This window comes from Lates calcarifer, linkage group LG15 (assembly GCF_001640805.2).
Source record: "Lates calcarifer isolate ASB-BC8 linkage group LG15, TLL_Latcal_v3, whole genome shotgun sequence".
Lineage (NCBI taxonomy): Eukaryota > Metazoa > Chordata > Actinopteri > Centropomidae > Lates > Lates calcarifer.
In genome coordinates, this window is record NC_066847.1 from 21,311,842 (window position 1) to 21,333,917 (window position 22,076).

General features: G+C 41.2%; 1 protein-coding gene across 1 annotated transcript; it reads right to left on the minus strand.

The window, feature by feature from the left end:
- Window positions 1-1,180: 1,180 nt before the first annotated feature.
- si:dkey-12j5.1 (uncharacterized) lies at window positions 1,181-22,023 on the minus strand. Its single transcript, XM_018689526.2, has 11 exons — window positions 21,849-22,023; window positions 21,578-21,687; window positions 21,314-21,460; window positions 21,072-21,224; window positions 20,302-20,411; window positions 20,061-20,184; window positions 18,821-18,913; window positions 18,060-18,128; window positions 12,776-12,829; window positions 8,907-9,059; window positions 1,181-2,697 (listed from the first exon to the last, which is right to left on the minus strand). Exons 1-11 carry the CDS (start codon window positions 21,913-21,915, stop codon window positions 2,521-2,523), a joined length of 1,257 nt encoding a protein of 418 aa, XP_018545042.1. The 5' UTR covers window positions 21,916-22,023; the 3' UTR covers window positions 1,181-2,520.
- Between the last annotated feature and the right edge of the window lie 53 nt (window positions 22,024-22,076).

Genomic DNA, 22,076 nt, shown 5'->3' on the forward strand with positions numbered 1-22,076 from the left:
TTAACTATGCATCCAATGTAACAAATATTTTGTTTATGTATACATGTTAATTTGAAAGATGAAGCCTTCAACTATAAACAGATCAAACCTTGTAGATCTTTGGTATGGCAATGTATTTATACTGGTCTGAATATTACTGTTTGTGGCCTCTCAGAGAGCCATTTTGGCCTTTCAGAAAGCGATTTTCAGCACAGAGCGGGAACGAATGCGAGCAAACAGTGAGTGTCCTTTCCCAGTGATTGAATGTGTGTCCTTGTGTAGAAACTGCACTCCCCTCTCTCAGCAAGTGAAAATATTCCTGCGGTGCCGAGGCTGATATACAGGTGAGAGAATGGCCAAGGATTTTGCGATCACCCGAGGCTTTCTGTCCACTATGGCCCACTCACACTAGGTCAGCTCAGAATAACCAGAAAGGGCTGACCGCTGATGCTCACTCACCCCTGGAGTCATTAATCACAAAGCACTGCAGATGAGCCACATGGACACACGCTGTAGAAACACACACACACACACACACACACACACACACACACTAAAGCCAATTTTAATTATAAAGCCAAATGCTGGATGACAGCATTGCTCCAGGTAGTCAGTCCTCAAGGGCTGTACTCCTGGTGCATTATCATACACTAAACATCACAGACATGAATATTTCTGAGCAAAGCCTGGTTCACAAATAACAACACATCATATCACATTAAGCTATGATAAACTGCAGCACATACACGCACACACACACACACACACACAGTATCATATCTGTAACTTTTCTCCTGAGCTGTATTTTACGCTTCTTAAACATAAACATGAACAATCAGATCATGGTATCTGGACCCCTGTGTTCCCGAACAGGCCTCTCAGCTTGCAGCTGGGCCACTATCGGGAGCAGGATCTCAGATAACGTTCCCATTTACCGGTTATGAAATTCTTCAAAGAGGTCGCACAGCCGTGGATGCCTGTGGTGCGTTGTGTCTGTTAACAGGCATGGTGCATGGAGAAATACTCCACGGTGGATGTGTGTTACAGCATTCACGTTGCATGCAACAACAGTCCAACTACTAAAGGCATCAGGGGAGAAAATGCCAGTTAAGGAAAAAGAAAAAAACCCTTTGCATGCTCCAAAAATATATCAGGGCTTGAGTAAAGTCTTTTGGAGGTGCACAGAAACCAAATTACAAACTTAATTTTAAAATGCTTTTATGTCTGAGACAAAAATCAAACTTAAATAGATGCTGATTAAATTGGGCGAGGCAAGTCAGACACATCGATGGACTCTATGTGTGTTTGTGAGAGTTGGAAATACAAGAAAAATCTATCCAATATAGTCACGGAGAAGGTTCTAAAAAATTCGGTCTGACATCTCTGGCCTGAAACAGCAGCTTGTCATGAAGTGAACGCCTTGCATACCGAGTTTCTTGCTGTTTGTTACAAATCCATGCTCAAATATCATAATCTTCTTTGTCCATAGACACCGGCTGTATGTGTATCTGTCTACAACTCAGATGTACAAACTCTGCCTCTTCACCTTGCAGCACTGAATTGTAAAATAAAACGATAAAATGCAGTGAAAAGCATCAGTCCATTATTTTGCCTTGCCATTACACTAACCCATGCCATTACGCTTCACAACCCTGTCAGAGAATTTTAAAAGGGTGCAATGTGAAAACTTTTTTTTTTTAAATCAAAGTTGCTAGTTTCTCCTTTCTGAAAGGCTTTGTGCCAGCCACTTTGAACAGCAAAGACAGAGAAACGCATGCTGCATAAGTTAATGTCAGATTCTGTCTATTGTGTCTCGTCTTGTTGAATGCAATGAGTTAGCAAAAGGGGCAGCAAAAAAAAAAAAAAAAAAAAAAAAACCTAAGAGAGAGAATGAATTGAACAGTATAAAAATTCAAACACATAAACTTGGACTATAAGGACTTTTACACGTAAAGGAAGCATTAACTGTTGGTAGGCACAGTTTTCTGATAATGCTTAACACTCCAGTGAGATATTTCACTTTACTGCAGCCTGAGAGGAAAACAATGCTGCTACTGTTGTACTGAGGAAGAACCGAAGTAACTGATGTGCTGCTTTTGTGCATTTTTGTTTGTAGGTGTTGTGCAGGTGTTGTGCATCATGCAGAAACTGTGCGTGGGTGTGTTTAAGACAAAAGCATTCAAAGGTGTTTTGCTTTTGCTGGTGGTGAGAAGTAAAGCTCTAAAACTCATTTCTTTCATCAACATCATTCTGTCAAGGTGATTACGGGAGGCATTACTCAAGTATGCACTTATTTCACCAAAACCATTAAACAACTGACTGAAAGAGATTGAGTAGACTGCAGCTTTTAATTCCTCTCTTTTTGTGCATCTCACCTGAATTCAAATTTCACCTTTGATAAATGGGTGTGAAAGGATAAACAGTAAAAAAAAAACGCACTTCAGAGAGCGCATGAAGACATTTAAACTAGAGGGAAGCATTATGGGGGAAAAGTGAAATCACAAGGTACAAGCATGATGGGCGTTGGGGGGTGGGAGGGGATCAGTGTTCCATGGGCGCCTCTGTATCTTCTTCCTCCTCCTCATCACTACAGGGTTCATAGTCTTCATCCAAGGCCGGGTCTCCCTCCTCTCCCTCGATCTCTCCTCCCAGCTCGCCTAGCAGCTGCTCCACATGCTCCAACATCGGCTGGTCATCGCATCGCAGCTTACTGTACAGCTGGGGCAGGGGAAGTACAAAAAGAAAAAAAAAAAAAAGGGATAATGCAAGTGTGTGGAAAAAAGCTCATTTTAAACAGAAAGTACACTACAGAGCAGAAATGTTGAGAAAGTGCATGAATGAGATATGGTGAGTGAAAAACTCTTGACAGAAGATCTTCCGTTGCATCGCTGAAGCTATCAGTGCATCACTACAGTATCAGTAAACAGCAGCTTGGAGTTGAGGGAAGTGAGCAGCCCTGAGGTTTCAAGTCTCTAAGTGCTGGTTAGGCCGCCTGAAATATCCAACAGCAGCTGCATTCTGTCAGCAAGGCGGTCACGGCTCGCAAAACGCTGGTAAACAGTTTTTGTCTTTCATTTGGCAAATCAGCACATTTGATACACTGTTCATCCGCACAGGAGAGAAAAAAGACCATTTATCTTCCTCTTGCTGTTGTAACATGCCAACATGCATGCACACACACATACACACACACACAAACACACATAAGGTTATGGGGTGTATATTTGCATGTACACACATATAATCAAAGTCGTTATCTCAGTGAAATATGCCGTGAAACAGCGAGATAAAAAAGTCCCGTTTTCAAAGTAGCTGGAAGATTTATCTCTGTAAAATACTCTGCTTGTGTGTAATTACTGAACTCAAAGCGGAGCTGGTGATAAAACTACTGGCGCTACCACTAAGGACAGCAAGCGGAACACTGTGTTACTGTGTATGCATATACACAGTAAGGGGAACTGATACAGCGATTTATATTTTGCTTTACTTTCCAGAAACACAACTAGACTGGAAAAAAAATAGCGTGGGGGGGTTTATACGATCTAGGAATATTATTCCATTTAGTCTACCAAATGTAGTTAACACACACATGCGCATGCACACACATGCACTCAAGCGCAGCGACAATAAGCAGCTGAGTGCCATCATTCTTACTAAAAGTGTAACGAGGCCAGGAGAGTGAAGAAGAGTGTGTGTGACTGCTTTGCCCCAGGACCAGTCTCTAAGCAACCGCAGGTCCTGACAGGAGACACGCAGTCCCATGGGAACTCATTTGGAGTGTAAGAATGTGTAGTGTGTGGGTGCGTGTGCGTGTATATATATTTAAGTGGATGCTGTCTCTGCAGGTTGGAGCTCCAGGGAGGTGAAGCGTGACCCAGGTCCAGGCACAGGGTCTGATACCGGGGGAGAGCTGACCCTCTCAGCCTCCTTAGAGCACCGCATACACACACACACACAGATGAATACAGGGAGAGAAAAAAAACCACTGATTTTCATTCTACTGGTGTCACTCTGAAATGCCTGGAGATGTTTATCCACAACGAGCACTCTGAATAAAAGTTGGGTTTGCTTACAAAAGGTTTGGCTCAATACCCAGAATAATTGCACATTATGGCCTTGGGTAAAAGTTAGAGGGTGCCTTTTATATTAGTTACCCTTAAGAGAAATAATGTGCAGTGAATGTGTGCGTATGTTCTACAATACTTGGAAATTGTATTTATATGATACGTGGTGATATTTACTACAAATCAATAGCATGGTGTGTCTGCTGGATAGGATGTGATTATTCATTGTGATGTTTTCAGCTAGCTAAACAAACAGAAGCTATTCTTTACACATTCCGCACCGAACGCTGCTGAGATCAGCACCGCCATCGCAAAAAACACAGGCATTTCTCATTTACAACAGCCTATGTTTTCTCTTCTCACTTTCACGGCCCAGAGAGCTGCCTAGAGAGGGAGGGAGTGTGTATGTGTGTGTGTGTGTGTGTGTGTGTGACCATATAACTTTTTCATGGTCCACTTTGCTCTACTTTCAAGGCCTAAGACACGGCCCAAAGGACACTTGACCGCCGCCATAACAACTCTCACATACACACACATACACGACATGTTACACACACGGGGTGCATGGACACATCTGTTCTCTCCGTCTAGTCGCTATTCTTTTTCAGCCAAGCAAGCACCGTATGGATGGCAACGTCAGTGTGAAGGTTGGTCTGCCGGTACATCGCCCCACCACTTTGGTCCAGTCTGAAATATCCCAACAATTACTGGATATGCTGCCATGAAATTTTGTACAGACATTCATGTTCCTCAGAGGGTGAATACTACTGACTTTGGTGATTCCCTGACTTTTCCTCTTGCATCAACATGAGTTTGACATTTGTTGCTTCAGACAGAATTATCTTGATAACTATTAGATGATTTGACATGAAATATTTTACACTTATAAAATCCCAACAGGACACATTCCAATGACTTTGGTGATCCTCTATTTCCACTAGCAGGTCAAAGTTCAAAGTCAGATCAAATTTTATATTTGTCAATATTTTTTACTAAATACTAATACTAAAAAAAGTAAGGGCATCGCCATCAGCCTCACTGTTGCTTTATGTTTAGTGCTAATTAGCAAATCTCAGCATGCTCATGCAATAAACAAAAATGATGATCACAGTAAGCATCATACTACATGTAATGTAGCATTTTCATTCAGTTGATACTGTTCCTCATATTGGACAAACTGCCACTGCCACTGTCAAATAACACACTTGCAATTGTTTGCTAAGAATATTGTTAAACCCATTGCCCTTTGCTACTGTATGTTCACTTGTGACCTGACAAATTTTCTATCAGGAAAACCAATTTGAAACTTGTGATCTCTGAGCCCCAACTTTCCAGACATTTAGTGACACAATGTGGCATAAATCAACATGGCAGCATTCACAGTGAAGAAACTTCTGCAGAGAGGAGCTGCCAAGTTTGACTGCATGATAATGGCAGTAACGTGTCCAATTCTGGGCGACAGAATTGAATGGGCCGATGGGATTTAATACAAAACAGAATTGTGTTCACTTCAGGTGCACAATGGAGCCCAAGTGCCTCCAGAGCTGAATGAGGTCTAACCTTGTTTATGGCCTCTTTGGTTTAAAGGAGTAAAGACTTTACAGTGAAGAATTAAGGAAGAAACAGCCATAAAATAGTTTAACTTATCCTTTTCCCCATTATATCTAATTACTTGCTTTGGACATTCATAATATGGTCCGGTATAGATTATCTGTCAGTGCAATCTTTTGTCCAGTATGAAGTGGACAAAGGTGGAATAATAAGCACTAATGCACCCTTCATTAGGAAAAATTATTCTTTTTCCTTGAGTTTTCGGTAGAAACCATTTTCTACAACTAATATGACAAAATGAAGACAGGCTGATTATGTGGTGAAAGCCTAATCACTCCATCATTGTTCACCTTCTGTTCCACATCTATGCTTAACTTCCCCTTTCATTTCACCTCTTCTTTCATTTTGCTTCCTAATGCCTTCATTCTCCCTGCTTGTCTCCTGACCATTTTCCCCTCATGCACTCTGGCTTTTCTCGCACTCGCACTCGCACTCGCACTCGTACACTCTCACCAAATGACCTACCTGCCAAGGAGATAGATACCTCTTCATACTTTCACGTCTTATACTTGCACTTGCACACATACACCCACATACCCACACCCACACACACAATCTATTTTAGCAGAATAGTGCCAAAATCTTGCCCTCCTCTCAACATCCCTCTGTACCCTGAATAATGCTCTCCCCGTCCCTTTTATTAGACCCAAGAGAACATTCACATTATACGTTCCTTGATTAATGAGAGAAAAATAAGCAGATTTATCGTTTCAACGCATTTCTTAATTCTCTGCCTCACTGTCATACAAGCATACACACACTCATTCACTGGTAAAGGTGTGACACTGGCTGAGATTAGACCTTCTTGAGTGTGAACAGGGCATGTCGCTGGAAGTCGCAGACGCATATACAGGCACACAACTTACCACCTCAGTCCTCCAATCACAACCTTGGCAGGGAAAGGCATTAAAATTACATGACAAGCACACCTTGGACCAATCCTACCCACAATCTGTGCTCATGGGATACCCTTTCAGACACATCAAATAGTAAAGCTTTTGACCTCCGTTTGCCCTATCTGCCTCTGTGCACACTTACGCACTTGCACACACATGCACACATACACACACACACACACACACACACATATATATATATATATATATATATATATCACTGTCCTCTGTGCATATACTGTGGATCCTTCCTCAGTCGCATCCTGTCTGGCAGAGACTCAAATTCCATTTCACGTCCGGTTTACTATTGATTTTACCCTTGCCACTATTCACCAGCTACACCCCCTGCACCCACACAACCACAAACACACCCCACATCCAATCTGCTCCCTTCCTTGCCTGCTCTTTCATTCTCCCACTCCTGCACACCCTCCTGCTCCTCTCCTACACTTCTTTTTGTCCTCTTAGCCCATCCATTCTTTCCTATCATTCCTTTTTAAAGCATCTCAGCTGAATGCAGAGTGTGTGTGCGTGTGTGTGCAAGTGCACATGTATTGATCAGAGAAGAGATGAATAATGAAGACATTTTTTAACAAATAATTAGATATGCAAGTTGGCACACACAACCATAATTAAATATGTGCATCCACATAAGGTGCGCCTACGCATACCCACATGCTTTCTCTCACTGTCTTACACCTCACACCACACACACACTCACACTTAGCAAAGTCATAAAGTATGCAGAGAAGTGGACTGGCGCCAAAACAAGCCGTTGGGCTTTGAGGCCTCATTTCCATGTTGGAGCCCATTTTAACTAACAGACTGACTCATCGTTAATAATTAACACTCACAGTTACGCACAGAAACAAAACTCAGATATAAACATGGGAGAATCTCGACTACACAATGCACAGATGCAGACACATGAGCAAAAGTGCCGCGCTGAAGTGAGGCTGTTTTTTTCCTCATCATTCCACCTCACCTTTTCAAGGTCTTTGTACGTTTACCTTTCACATTATTCTGCGCCTGTTGCTTCACTCACTCTACAAAGAAACTGCTATGCTGTTTACTTGTCACGCTCTGATGCCTCACCCAATTCTTTTACCAGTCTCTCTCCGTGCAAAAATGGCTAAGTGTTTAATTCTCCCCATTTCTCAAATCCATTTTTTTCCTTTTTTTTTTATTAACTCTCAACACAATGCTGGCACCTCAAATCTATATGTGCATTGTGTCCTTCTATTCCTCCCCACAGTTTCATCCATTCTCCCTCTTGGCAGCTCAAAGCCCACCTCACTCTTGTCTCAGTCATGGACATCCCCAGTGGATGCTGGTTAGACAGGCCTGTCACTACCCTGCTGGCCAGAGAGACAGACATCAATATATTGCCTCTCTGCTGCCCCTACTCATCTGTTGAGGAACACGACGGGGCAGGAGAGGCAGAGGGAGGGTGGGGAGTTGGGTGGGGGAGAGGAAAAGGAGAGGAAAGTAAAGAGAGGGGGGAAGAAAAAAATCAGAGGTGGGGCCTGCCATCCTTCAGTCTGTGCTGTCTGATTTACAAGCCTATTGGATTTTAGACTAACATGAATCACTGCTCCATAGAAGCATTGCTCTCTGACAGAATGACAGAATGAATGAAACACATCACTCCGTGTGTGTGTGTGTGTGTGTGTGTGTGTGTGTAGAATATATTTAAACCTCTTTGAAACCATGCAAAAAGACATTTCTGTGGCAACAATGGAGCTTAGTTAGGATCCACTCATGTTCACAGTACTACATGTACTCCCTCTCTGACAAGAACTGGTTCTTAGGAGTCATATCTATTGTGACCATTAACTGGATGTAACTGGCAGCACCTATTGTTGCCACAGCAGTGGAGTAAGTATTCAGATCCTTTACTTAAGTAAAAACCACCAAATACTCCATTACAAGTAAAAGTCCTGCATTCTAAATTTAACTTCAGTAAGATTATCTAAGTATTATTGGAAATATGTTGTTTAACAATCAAAACAAAAAGCACTCAATGCAGAAAAAAGGCCCGGCTATTGTTATGATATAAAATTTTATTATTACTCATGTATTAATATTTAAGCAGCATCTAACTCCTGTAGGTTGAGATGGAACTAGTCCCTGTCTATTATATATAGGGCTGAAACTAATGATTATGAACATACTGATTATTATTATTTTTTTTTTTTTTTTTTTTTTCTCTTTTTCACCTTTATTTGGACAGGACAGTGGAGATGAGACAGGAAACAGGGAGAGAAAGCAGGGGAATGACACGCAGTAAAGGTCCGGCCGAACCAGGATATTACTATTACAGCATGGGTTATCTGGTTATCTGGACCTGAATTACCTTCTTAGCGTTGGTCAGATACGATCTGGCTGCCTCCTTCAGTGCCTTCCACTCCTCCGTCTCCTCCTCCGTCACCTCCCTTCCCTCTCTTTGTTGCTGCTCCTTTGCTTTTTCCAACTGGAGGTAGCACACCCAGCCGGAGAGATACCAAACCTGGGAAGCACACAGAAAGAGAAACGAGTTGGGGGGAAAGCAAGGGGGAGGGGGCGGGTGAGGCGAAGAGATTCAGACAGAGAGAAAGTGTTCTTTGTTGCAGTAAGTGAGCAGTGACAAGGGAAACAGATTTGTAATCCTCACAGAGCATGTCTGCATGAAATCCCACGTTCCTTTTTGACAAACAGTTTTCACACATATGACGTGAAATCACGCTTCAAACACGCACGCACGCACGCACGCACGCACGCACACACACACACACACACACACACACACGCAATCCATCACCCACATAATAACTGTCAACCTGATCGCACCCTGACATATACTGTACTCATTTACAAATGCTGCATACTGTAGCTTCACAATGAATTCAAACCTGACTTGTGGCTTGAGCATCTTACCATTTGTCATGACCAGTTTAGTTTTTATCTCCCTATAGCAAAAGGCTCAATCACCTCTCTGAAGAATAAACTAAAACAAAACATAATAAAATGAAAAACACACTTCCTCAGGCAAATATCTCCTTTGCATTTCAAATCCATATTATAAGGGTTCATCAAGGTTGTGTTGTGGACTATATTAGTTTGCTTAAAATTATACAGTGATCATTTTTAATATTTTCTTTATGTAACTTCTTTTCTTTTCTTTTTCTATTTCTTTATCTAACCTTTTATTATACACAGGATTTCAATTTTGCACCTTAAAATATTTCTGTTAATCATGTTTCTGCCCCGATACAAGTCAAAGAGGGAGAGAAGTACCACAGTCCTGGGGCCTGCCTAAGAAAGATTAGGGGGCTAATACAAGCTAACACAGCCTCAACTCTGTAATTGGTAATTGCTTATTTTTACATTCTAGTCTTATTTCCTCTCGGTGCATATTACTTTTTGCAGCTGCAATTGCGCCTTAAGAGAAGCATCTAAAATTTCAGTTTTTATCACGAAGCTGTATTCAAAAATATTTGGTAATAATTTAGTCTCTTCTGTGGCAAATGAACAGCCCTTGGCAAGATCCTGACACCAGATGTGTGAGCATCCCTCAATTCAAGAGAGCACCATGTAGAGTGTTAGGCCTCTAAACTTGACACCTGATGAAAATATGTTCAGAAAGCACATAACATTATTTTTGAAATAATCCTGTTCCTCCACAGAGTTCAAACAGCTAGGGGAGGCATATTTGTCGCTGTAAGTTAGTATGTCGGAACACACCAAAATCAGCTTGTTCTCTTTCTTTTCCATAATCACACCTTTTTTCTCCGACATAATCACATTCACTGCGCAATGCCTGCCCTTCCACCTCTACGCACAATCACGCTCAACTCTCAGTGAACTTGGAGGTGTGTGCGTGCTTCTCATCTGAGGCCAAAGATCACCCACCCACTTGTTCTTCAAGCACCAAGATACGAATATTAGCTTTATTCATTATTCATTGAGGGCAGAGGCAGTAGGGACCTGCACCTCTGCCAAATCAACCATTTAGCTAACAAACACATCAAGGCATGCCACACTGAATTCAAAATTGCTGCTCCGCATGCTGAGTGGGAGGCTACCCCCTGCAGCCACACTTATCAGAACAACAACAACAACAGTGGATAAATGTAGTAATGTTTCAGGACCAGCAGTATGACATTTTTATCACTAAAACATTTTTCTGTGAATGCAGAACCTAGAAAAGATAATGTGTGAATATTCAAGGGGGAAAAGAGTGAAATTGGGTCACTTGAATCCAAAATTTTAACTTTCTCACAAGTAAGAACCACTGCGTGGCCTCAAAACAGCTACAATAGGGCCAGAAAATTCTTTACAGATGGTCCACTGTTAAATATTAGTGTGTGTGGTAAAAGGTGGCTTATGCATCTGCACTTAAAATTAAAAACATGAGAAAGTTAGCTAATTAAGAACTTCAGAGAATCCACTCCACCCTGCCACAACCCCAGACAGAAGCACACATAATAAAATAAACGCTGCGTCTGTCAATCAAATCACTGGCACTATTGTCATTTCAAAGTGAAGGCACATCTTAGTTCCCATATGGTGCTGCTGAGGGAAGAACAAAAGCATCATGAATCAATGGAATACCTTTGAAACAAGATTTGCAAGGAACTAGCTCAGTTGTTTGTGCAGACTTAACGTTATATAAGTAAGGCTCCAACTTTGAGATATGCAAGTGCAAGTAGACGGAGGCGAGAGCTAACAACTTATCTCCTGCGCTTAAGAGAGGAAATAAGAGAGAGAGTAAGACAAAGAGGGGAGGAGAGAAGTAGAGGGAGGATGAGAGAGAGAATTATGTAGTCGAATGTGTCTGTCATACATTTCTGACACTGCAAATATGACTCTAGCTACACAACTGTGATATGATCTGACAAAACACTTTCTGACCATTAGAACTGGTGACTGTATGTGCGTGTGATTGGCTGTAGGCCCGCTCAAATCGAGTGTCACAGTTGTGCGTCTCTGGAGCGAGTTTAAAAGTTCAGCCCCCTGATGACTGCTCTCAATCTGTCAGCTGAGGGGTGTGTGTGTGGGAGGCTGAGCCTGAGGGGGAGTGGAGGAGAGAGAGACAACTGCCGTGCTCTTCTATCTGACACTCAGTGGCACACCTTCACTTCATCTGCTACTGACAGTGGGGATTTGAAGCACACTGACAGCACATAGGTCCTACTAAAGCACAGAAAATACTGCCATTCATGCCATTCTCTAATAAGCATTGAAGTTCTCAGTCATACTTTGTGTATACTCTGTGCAAGTAAAGCAAAAGTGTGGGTGTGTAGATACACGCACATACACAAACAAACAGTGGCTCAGCAGAAGCAGCTAAGTGCTCAGGTTGAGACTTTCTCCTTCCCACTGGGGGTGATGAAAGATTTGCCTAGTTGTTCTGACCCAGCAGTGGCTACTGCATCATGATAATAAGACTGCCTGCAAGGGGACACGTGAAAAGACATCATTTAATCCTGGGCACTGACGTATAACAAACACGTACACACACATACCCAAAACACAAAGTCTGTTCGAGAATCATTACTTTGTCAGGACAGACCAGCCTGGTCAGACTAAACTGCCATTTTAAGTTTCATTTCGTTCATTTTTGCTTGAAATTGTGTTCATGCAAATCGATTTCTTGTTGTAATGAAGCGTATTTTGTTTTATTTTGCCTTGACCAATCAGCTAGGTATGACTGATATAGATGCAGCAGCAGTTGTTGCAATTTAAGATTTTTTAAGATGATTGAAGAAATTTTCTGATTATTTCTGTATGCTGACTTATGTCTGTGTTGATTTCATCCACACACCATTTATGTTACTAGTTTTCATCGATTTATTGTGGCAGCTACCTATATAGAAAGTAGACCTTCTGAGTCTTCATCCTGCCTACAAGGCTCTGATTGGTTGTTTGTTGCTACAACTAGCTGTCACTGAGTACACCACAAGAAAAATTGGAGTCATGGAACAAATGTCGATTCAGAGGTCTAGGACCATGCTAGAGACAGACATGCTGGAAATAGAAAACCGGATTGTAAACTCCTGAAATTTTGCAGTTCTGTCACAACTTCATTTTGCTATAAAAATTAAAGAGATATAAAACTTTTTTGGGATTTTGCATCAAAAAATGGAAAATAAAAAAAACAGACAATAACATCAATGAAAGACAAGCTGGCCACGAAATTTTTTTAGAAGACAAAAACAGCCGGGACACCATTTGATTGCTTACCTGGACTACCTCATCATCCTCCTCTAGAAGACCTTCCAATACATCTACCGCCATCTAATGCAAAGAGAGAGAGGGGGTGGGATTGAAATGAGAATTGGAAAGAAAAAAGAAAAATGAATCATCAGAAAACAGTCATAACATAATTATAATTTTAGATTTAAAACATTTGTCAGCGCACACATATAGTACTCTGTCTCTTGTCTGATGCAGCCACAGCCCACAGACATACACACGGGTGTTGTGAATCTCCCAGGCACCTCGATCAATCAGAGTGATCAGAGGTTCTGATAAGCGTCTATGAGGCCAGTGTCCCATACACAACATTGTCGATACCAACAAGACAACAGACATGGCCGTCGATAGACACACTCGCTAGTGCTTATCACACAGTCAATAGTCACTTTGGCTGCGCTGTTCAATAGCCCTTTTAATCCATTTACTGACATTAACAGTCAATATATTCTTAGTATCCACCACTCTATAGCACGCATGATAAACCTGAAGATCAGTCCAACCCAACATCTCTATTTCCCCCACTGGAAATTTTTCGCTTATTTCCTCTCTGTGGTGTCCTGGAGAGAGAGTTTGAGGTCTCAAAGGAGTTTAATGTTAGGTGACCTTTGCCATAGTGCGTCATTGTCTGGGTCAGTTTCTGTGGGAAGTTTCTATTACAGAAAACAGACCTTGACTAAAGTAGGATGTGTGTTTGTTTTGCTCTGCCTCTCGCCTTGCGGATTGTGTGTGTGTGTGTGTGTATGTGTGTGTGTGTGAGAGAGAGGCCCTAGGTGATGATATATTGATTTTTGTCAACTTCAGGTTGGAGGCGACTGTTAGCCAATCACCCGTGGTGAAGGGCAAGAATAAAAGACACGCACGTACCTGTGCACACACGCGCACACACACACACTACCACACAGTCGCACAGTCACACACTACAACAGAGCTACACACAACAGTGAGCACAACAAGCAGCACTTGTTTCTTGTTAAGGCGGTCTTATTAGCTGGAGAGCTTCCTAGTTTTTCCCTTCCCACTCTTTGGAGTTCTCTCCTCTTTTCATTAAGCTTACATAGTTTCCGTTGGCGATAAAGAGGTCTGCTGCCTGTGTAGACTGAGGGAGAGCCAAGTTAATTGAGAGTATCTCGTTAAGAGTGTGCAAATGTGCATGTCAGGGAGTCAGTTGATTGATTGCTAGACCAATTATCAGCTGAAAAACCCATTGTCCTTAATTAATTAATGACTGATTAAAAATACACAAACAAAAACACCTAATCCCAGTTGATGATGAATGGATTCATGCCCAGCGTCAGAATTATCTACTTGACTTTCATTGTATCACAAGAATGTGACAGACTCATGCCCATGCGCATTCACAAACATGCACACACACAGTAATTCAAGCCAAGCACTAGATACAAGAGATAAGAGTAAAGATCTGTCTCGGTATTAAACAACTGATAGAACAGGCGGTTTTGGAGCAACAAAAATAGAACAAGAGATATCTGGGAGCCAGGAGAAGTGAGCAATGATAACCATTATATCGTCTCCTAACTACACTGGTCAACCCAGGGGCGAGTGATTAAAGATTCAGAGATTCTTAAGCCGCTTCACGCTCTAAACAACAACAAGATTAATATTCTCGTGAAGATAAGGGAGAGAGAGGAGGTACTACGAAGGAAAAAGTGAGAAAATTGGAATGAAGAGTGCAAAAAAAAGTATCTTAATAAACAATGTAAAACTGGTCCATGAACAATAATGGTGCAGTGTAAAGACACGCACACAAACAAACCCACACACACGCCAAAGACACCACGTACATGTTGTCCTCTTTATTTCAAGACCTGTTAAAGCAAGAAGAAAAAAAAAGCAGTACTCTGGGGAGGAACTAATTTATAATGGCCATTGTGTGTGTGTGCAGTTTGTGTGTGTGTCTGTTTGTGTGTATGTGTGTAATCTTCAGGCAATTTTGTTTAACAGAATCATTTTACCGAAGCGCACAGCAGAGACAGGAGAAAGACAAATCACTTTACAAGCGAGGGCAAGCCGTATCTCTAACACGCAGAAACCCATACAAACTCACACACACACTCACACACACTCACACTCACACACACAGACACAGGGACGTCTACACTTAAGTAAATAAATCCTAGGGGTGTCAGTGCTAACTGTACTTGCAAGCAACACTGGGAAGTACAAGCGGCGCTCCATCGTGAGCTAAATTTAAAAACAAAAACGTTAAATGAAAAACATGAAAGCAAACAAGAGTGACAACGACAAGGAAAGTAACTACCCATCAGCTACTGTGACAACTACGCTGAACAGACACCTTAATGGCTGTCAGGGGAGGGCGTCTGTCTGTTTGTCTGTCTGCTACGTGGCAAGTGAATTAGTGGTGGTGATGGGTGATGATGATGGTAAAATGTGTGTGTATGTGTGACAGTGAGAAAAGAGAGATCTCTGCGGGCTGCGTTGTTACTACGGAGCACATTATTAAACCATGAAATAACATCTCAGTGTAAACAAGCAATAAAGCAGCAATTCAGATATTATTTGATTAGTTGTTTAATCTATAAAACACCAGAAAATACAGAAAAATGCCAATTACAATTTCTTCAGGTTGGAATTATATAGAGCAGAGAAAATCAGCACTGAAGAAACTAGAACCAGGGAGTATTTTGTATTTTCTGTTGATAAATAACTTAAATGATTAATAGATGACCAAAATTGTTGCAATTAATCTTCTGTCAACTGACAAACTGATTAATCAACAAATCATCTTAGCAATGGTTATAGTCCAATTTGCCAACAGAGATACCTTCAAATTGCTTAGTTTCTCCAAGCAACACTCCAAATTAATGATTAATAAATTACTTAAATCAATTAATCAATTATGTACAATGTCAATCTGCTATCCATCCACCAATCTATCAGCCAACTAATTGTTTCAGCACTACAGAAACTGGCTAAGAAATATTTCAACAAAACATCAAGTAGCTGGACAATGATATCTACACAGTTGTCTAACTTGCTGCTTTCAAGTAGCCCTCATGTGCTCCTACTCTATTTCCATTACAGCTATGGAAATCACAAACAACTTTGGCATGCATTCAAGGATTTCTCCTCAAAAACAATCAAAAGAAAAAAAAAAAGAAAACAACAATACCCTTCCAAATTAAGTGGCACAGATCCACAGCTTGCTGAAACAGAAGACTGAGGAGATGAGCAGCAGTCATGTAACTGATTTTTTTATGGAAGTTTTTTTCAGTGCCAGTGTACCTATAAAGACCATGAGACATAATACAACTTTTACCATTTTATGTGATGGTTTCCATGATCTTGACCTTCTACAATAGGTAACTCAAGATATAAATACAATAAAATACCCACTTGATCAGGAAATTTAGCTTTAATGCTACTTCATGTGCTTTTGACGTGAAAAGTGAACTCTGGTCAAAAAAATATTTTCTACAACCATATTGAAAATCATGGCCTTGACAGACCGTTTATCCAGCAGTGACACTATTATTCATCTGCAACACCGTCCTGCTTTGGGTTTACCCTTTTATTGCAGAGGCTGCCCACTGGCACTGAATTTTGGTGACTACCTCTATTAATGTCATAAGATATTAATACGTTTTAATGAAATAAAACTTTAGAAAACCCTCAAGGAAAAAAAGGCCAGAGGTGCTATTTCACAGAGCAAAGGTCATATGTTTAATGTGCGAGGTTCTTGTTTAGACTGTCACTTAGTAATCACAAATGATGAAATGCTGTTTATGCACCACTGACAGCCACCAAGGAAAACACCTCTTTATCATTCTTGGTGATTTAATCTGTCACCACGATGCACTACAATTTAGGACAACTTTTTTTTTTTTTAAAGCAAAGAACATCACTACTCCTGCTACTCTGAAGTGAACTATTATTTGCCAGAAATATCTGTTTACTGTTTACATAAAGCTGCAGAGAACACACACACACACACACACAAATAATATGTTTCTTTGGCAAATACATTTAGCAAAATTTCAAAGCCTTGGCTCAGTTTAGAAGACCAAACAAAATATTCAACAGGGAAAAAATACAGACAAATGGTCATATTCTGGCACCCTGCTGAGAAGGTAGCCTTCAAACTAATAACTCTACAGACTGGAAGCATGCAACTTTACACAGGGTTTAGAGTTGTGAATAGATTTATGGTCCACAGGGAGAGATAGTGAGCACATAAGTGAGTGAGTGAGTGAGTGAGTGTGTGCGTGTGTGTGTGTGTGTGTGTGACAGAGGAATAGTGGAAGCAAAGAGAAGAGAGGATGTTCCTGTCAAATTCGGCAAAGTCCCAGTCTGGGAGAGACGGACAGAAAATAGCTCGCCTCTTCTCTACTTCCACCCTTTAACTCAATTTCCGTCAGAAACTTTCAAATAGCTGATGGCTAAAAGCAAATATGACCAAAGTTGGGCATGGATGTGTATATGCATATATGTGTGTGCACGTTATGATGCGCTCAGAATGGGTGCAGTTTGTGTTTCGGGCTTGATGACACCAACAGGAGGATGAAGACAAACGACACGTCAGAAACTGTGGACCGAGACGTTGTCATTTTACTGTTACACCTGACAGCCCATCTCCCCACACACAAACACACACAGATATAACTGCAGCTGAGCCATTTGGGTGTGTGTGTGTGTGTGTGTGTATGAGGGGTGGGGTGGGGTGGGGGGACACTGTTCTCATTTCCTGTCAGTAATAACCATAAACCACTCAACAAGAGTGACTACCAATTAATCACTGGATCACAACAGAAAAGAGCTGAACTGCTGTTGGTGTGGCAGCAATCACAGAAAATGACTTCAAGCGTTAATGACTGTTAGGGGGTTTTAGCACTGAACTGAAGCTAGTGAGCCACTAAAATCAAGGCCATTAATACTGGAAATTGATGAGTGATTTAGTAGACAAGGGCACTGTATCACAGATATGGCAGCAATTCATCAGAACAGAAATTCCCTCTTTTTTTTTTCATTCCCTCACCCCATCCCTCCTCCCCTGTGTGCCCCCTCACCCCTGTCCCTCTCTGTAAATACCACTCTTCAATTATTGACACTGAACTCTGGAGGGGATAAAGACCAGGCATGGCCTCCCCACCTTCAGGGCTATTCACTAGAAAGGAGAGCACACAAACGCACGTACACACACACATACAAATGTCGGGCCGCCCTCCCACCATGAAACATACACAGACCAACAACAGCAGAGAGCACGAGCACAACACACAACATCCTTTACCTCGTATTCCTCGGACTCGATGAGCAGCTTGGCTGTGGTGATGCGAGACTCGTACGGAGGGATCTCACTCTGGAGGGCAAGGACAAGATCAGCACCTCTGCAGTGACTGTTTACACAGACATCCACTAACACAATTTTATCCTTTGTCTGATAAAAGCACAATACAATTTCAAGGTACAAAACGTTCTGCAGCTATGTGGCTATTAATCACAGCCAAAGTGTCAGCAGGCTGAGTTCAGATCAACCTGCTCCAGTAGATAAACGTCATAACAGTGGTGCCACTGGGATTTTTCTATCAAATCATGATGCGAACCCCTCCTGTATCACATTTGCTCAGTTCTGATTTTAAACCCAGGTACCATTTATTTGGAGAAATTCAGTGCATATCCTAACTTTGACATTACAGCCATTTCTTTCTCTTTGTTGAATTCCCTGTAGTAATTTGCTTATTTTATCCTTCAGACCTTTTTTTCTTGTTGCCTTATGCTTTCATATCTGCTCTCTCTTCACACATTCTCACACGCAGGCACGCACACGCCCAAAAGCACACAGGTTTGTGAAGTATTTGTTCCATCTTTTATTTTTTATTATCCCTCGTTTCATTATCTCTTACTTTTCATCTCTACTGGTGTCCTTATGTTTGTGCTCACTGCAAAGCACACTGTGACAATCCTGTTAGTTGAAAGTGCTTTATAAATAAACCAGGATCTTATGAGGGCTGGTTGCTGTCAGAAAAAATACCAAGCACAGCTCCAACTCACCTGCATGCCTTCCTCTGTGCTGGAAGAAGCTACACTCTGTTTCTGGGCAGGAAGCCACAATCCAACGCTCTTCAACAAGTATTCTCTGCCTTCCTGAAGACAGCAAAACGCATATAAACTTAAATTCACAAGCACATATGTGTGCATGTACTCACAAATACGCAAAACAAAGAAAAGAACAAATCACAAATGAACAGCTGGAGAATAATGTGAAACAACTTGATGTGTTTAAATGATGAGTTTTACTTTGATCTAATATCAGTTTTGTTATTTTTTTCTAAATTATTACCAGAGATGATGTGATGTGGGATGCTGTGAAGTTTAACTGGAGCCAGCCTGACCCCTGCAGCTTACAGCTTGTATTACAGACCCACTTCAGCTCCACAGCACCTCATTCTTCCTCAGTTTGGGGCATGAAGAATCATTTTTGCACATAGTTTTAGGTTTAACTGACCAGGTTTTGAGATATCCACTGCTGACACCATGCCAATACATGGCTTCAGAATTGGAAAAATAGTAGAAGATCTCAAAAAGGAGAAATAAAATCACTGGTTACTCAGGATAATCCACAGACATTACTGTGAGCAGTTTATATTTTTATCCCCTGTATGAACCTGTTCACAGAAAGCTCAGGAAGGGGGTTATTATGTGTTTAAAGAGTATTGCTGTTGTTGCAGATCTTATTCTACAACATATGAGAACTGTAAAAAAGGAGAAAATCATGTGTTTTAATAAACTCAAAGACACACTGGTGACCTGAAAGAGTAAGTTCAGCACTTTCAAAGTTCTTTCAGAAACAAAATGCTGCGGATTGTTAAGAAAAAAACGTTTCTCTCAGAGACATTTTGCCTCGAATGAATCTGCCTTTGATAACAGTTGGCAAAGCAGCAACATTTACAAAAATGAATAAAACAGAGAAAATATTATTATATTATCATTAAAATATTACAGACATTCGTCTAAACCCATTGTCAGGTGCTGCAAACTGTGCAATTTTCCAAATTGAGTTGACTAGGCTGCTTCCTCCTCTCTTTCTTTATATCAGATGACTATATGACCTCAGTGATCTAGCCAGTAATTAACATTCCTATCGGCATGACCTGTCTATGTATGTGCATGTTAATGTAAGTGTCCATCTGTTGATTAATGGCATACAATTCAATTTGCTCAGAATAATTAACTCAGCAGATTCCCGCTTTAATGTGGTGATAACTCATCCTGTGTGTGTGTGTGTGCTGACCTGGTTTCTCTCTGTACTGAACAGGTAACTGGCCATGAGCTGTAGAGCCTCAGGGTTGTCATGGTGATACTGTAATGCTCTCTCAATGAACTCTCTGCACTTGTCTGCAGCTCCCTCCTCCATGCTACACGCACACATACACACAACCACGGAGAGAAAGACAAATCCCAACTCATTACCAACCAGTAACATTAAAGTGAGGTTACATGTGTCAAGAATGTGACTCTGTTTGCACCAGTACCAGAGGTCTGTTAGGTAAATCTCAGCGATGGAGCAGTAGGCTACGCAAACATCCTTCGCTTTAGGGAGCTCAGGGTCCTCATCTGGTCGGGCAGCAGCTCCAGCCTGAGCCTGTATAAAGAGCAAAGGACAGATGACTTGAAAGTTTTCAAAAGTTCCATCAAGCATAATAACTCAAAAGATAACGAACATGCAGATTTTTTTTTAAATTAACAATCAAGTCATCCGGGAAAGGTAATAGAATAGAGAAACTCCATCTGAACAAGGTTTTTTCCACCAAAAACATTTTGACTTATCACTGTGGAAAAAGAAAAAATGAAAATACACTGCTAAAATAAATAAATAATAATTCATTCAGCAGAAATCTCTACTATTGAACAGTTACGAAGTTGCCACTCCACACAAGACACTGAAAATTCTCAGCATAACATACAGGTTGTTATCAGAGTTTTTATTATTTATTTTGTGGTTTATTGTTTTTGTGTGTCTTCGAAATAACAGGGTATTGTTTTAATTGCAATTCATATGTGATTTGTAAAATATTTCAGTACTTGTGTGAGTACTGAGCCATAACAACACCCTGAGTAGGTTCATAATCATATCATTCACTTGCTTATAGATAGATTGTCCCACAGCATCCTCTTGTGTTAATAAATAATATTACACTTGTATTAAGGTTTGTGTACCTTCAGCATTTCTCCTTAGTTGATGTAAAACATCTGTCAGTGTCTGTCTGTCAGTGTGTGTGGGTGTGTGTGGGTGTGTACTCACTGTGGTTTGTGCTTGTTTGTCCAATGCAGAGAGCAGGACCTGTATTCCTCTAGTGTAGTAGTCCACAGCCTCCTGACCTGTGTGGATCTGACCCAGGTACATGTACTTACTGTGGCCAACATCTGGGCTCAGCTCCACTGCATGCAGAAAAGCTTAAGAGAGACCTGGTCAAGGAAACTACAACCATCACTGTGTTACTGACAGCACACAACATGAAAGGAAAAAAACTACTTGAAGGATATTCCTTTGGCTTTCTGTACATCTCCTAGCTCAGAGTAGATATGGCCCAGCATATCTAGAGCTTGCAGGTTGGTGGGCTCCACATCCAGGGCTCGTTGACAGAAAAGGCCAGCCATCTCAAAGTCAAAACTGTCAATGCATTCCTCTGTCTGTACAATAAAACATCACATGATGAAACATCACAGAATTGAAATACATTTAAGCAGATTTCAAAGAAATGACAGAGCTGGGATCTGTATTTATTTTAGGTATCTGGTCAGTGTGACCTTCTCTAACAGTTGCTGCACAGAGTACTTCTCAGCTGTCTTCTTCTTGGCTTTTTCATGCATTCTTAGTTTCACCCTTTCCTGAGGTGTCAGTCCAACAAATCCTGCATCTGTTGTGATGAGATGTGGAGAGGTGGCGTTAGTTCTGTTTAATTTGGCTTCTTGTAATCAACAAAATATATTAATAGCAACTTCTTGCTGTCTCAGAGCTTGATGTTAACATTATATGCTGTAAATAACTAGCAAAACTATCAACCGCTGAACAACTTACCCCTGTTTGGACGATTCTCTTTCCTTTTCGGTTTATTTTTCTTTTTGCCCTTGGCCTGCCCTCCCATACTGATGAAAAGCACGTCTTATATTTCTACAACTACGGCCTTAAACCAGACTTTTCCTAAAATGTGAATCTTAAACACGCGTGTGAGGCAAGTGTAGTTGATCTGCAGTCACGCAGTGCGCAGGCGCTTGGCAGTGACTGGGTGGCTGCTACGGAGACATG

Coding starts and splice junctions, on each gene's coding strand:
- si:dkey-12j5.1 (XM_018689526.2), bottom strand. CDS start 21,915: ATGGGAGGGCAGGCCAAGGGCAAAAAGAAAAATAAACCGAAAAGGAAA. Junction 18,914..20,060: donor TCAGTACAGAGAGAAACCAG/GTCAGCACACAC, acceptor TGCTGTCTTCAG/GAAGGCAGAGAATACTTGTT. Junction 2,698..8,906: donor ATCTGACCAACGCTAAGAAG/GTAATTCAGGTC, acceptor CCCCTGCCCCAG/CTGTACAGTAAGCTGCGATG.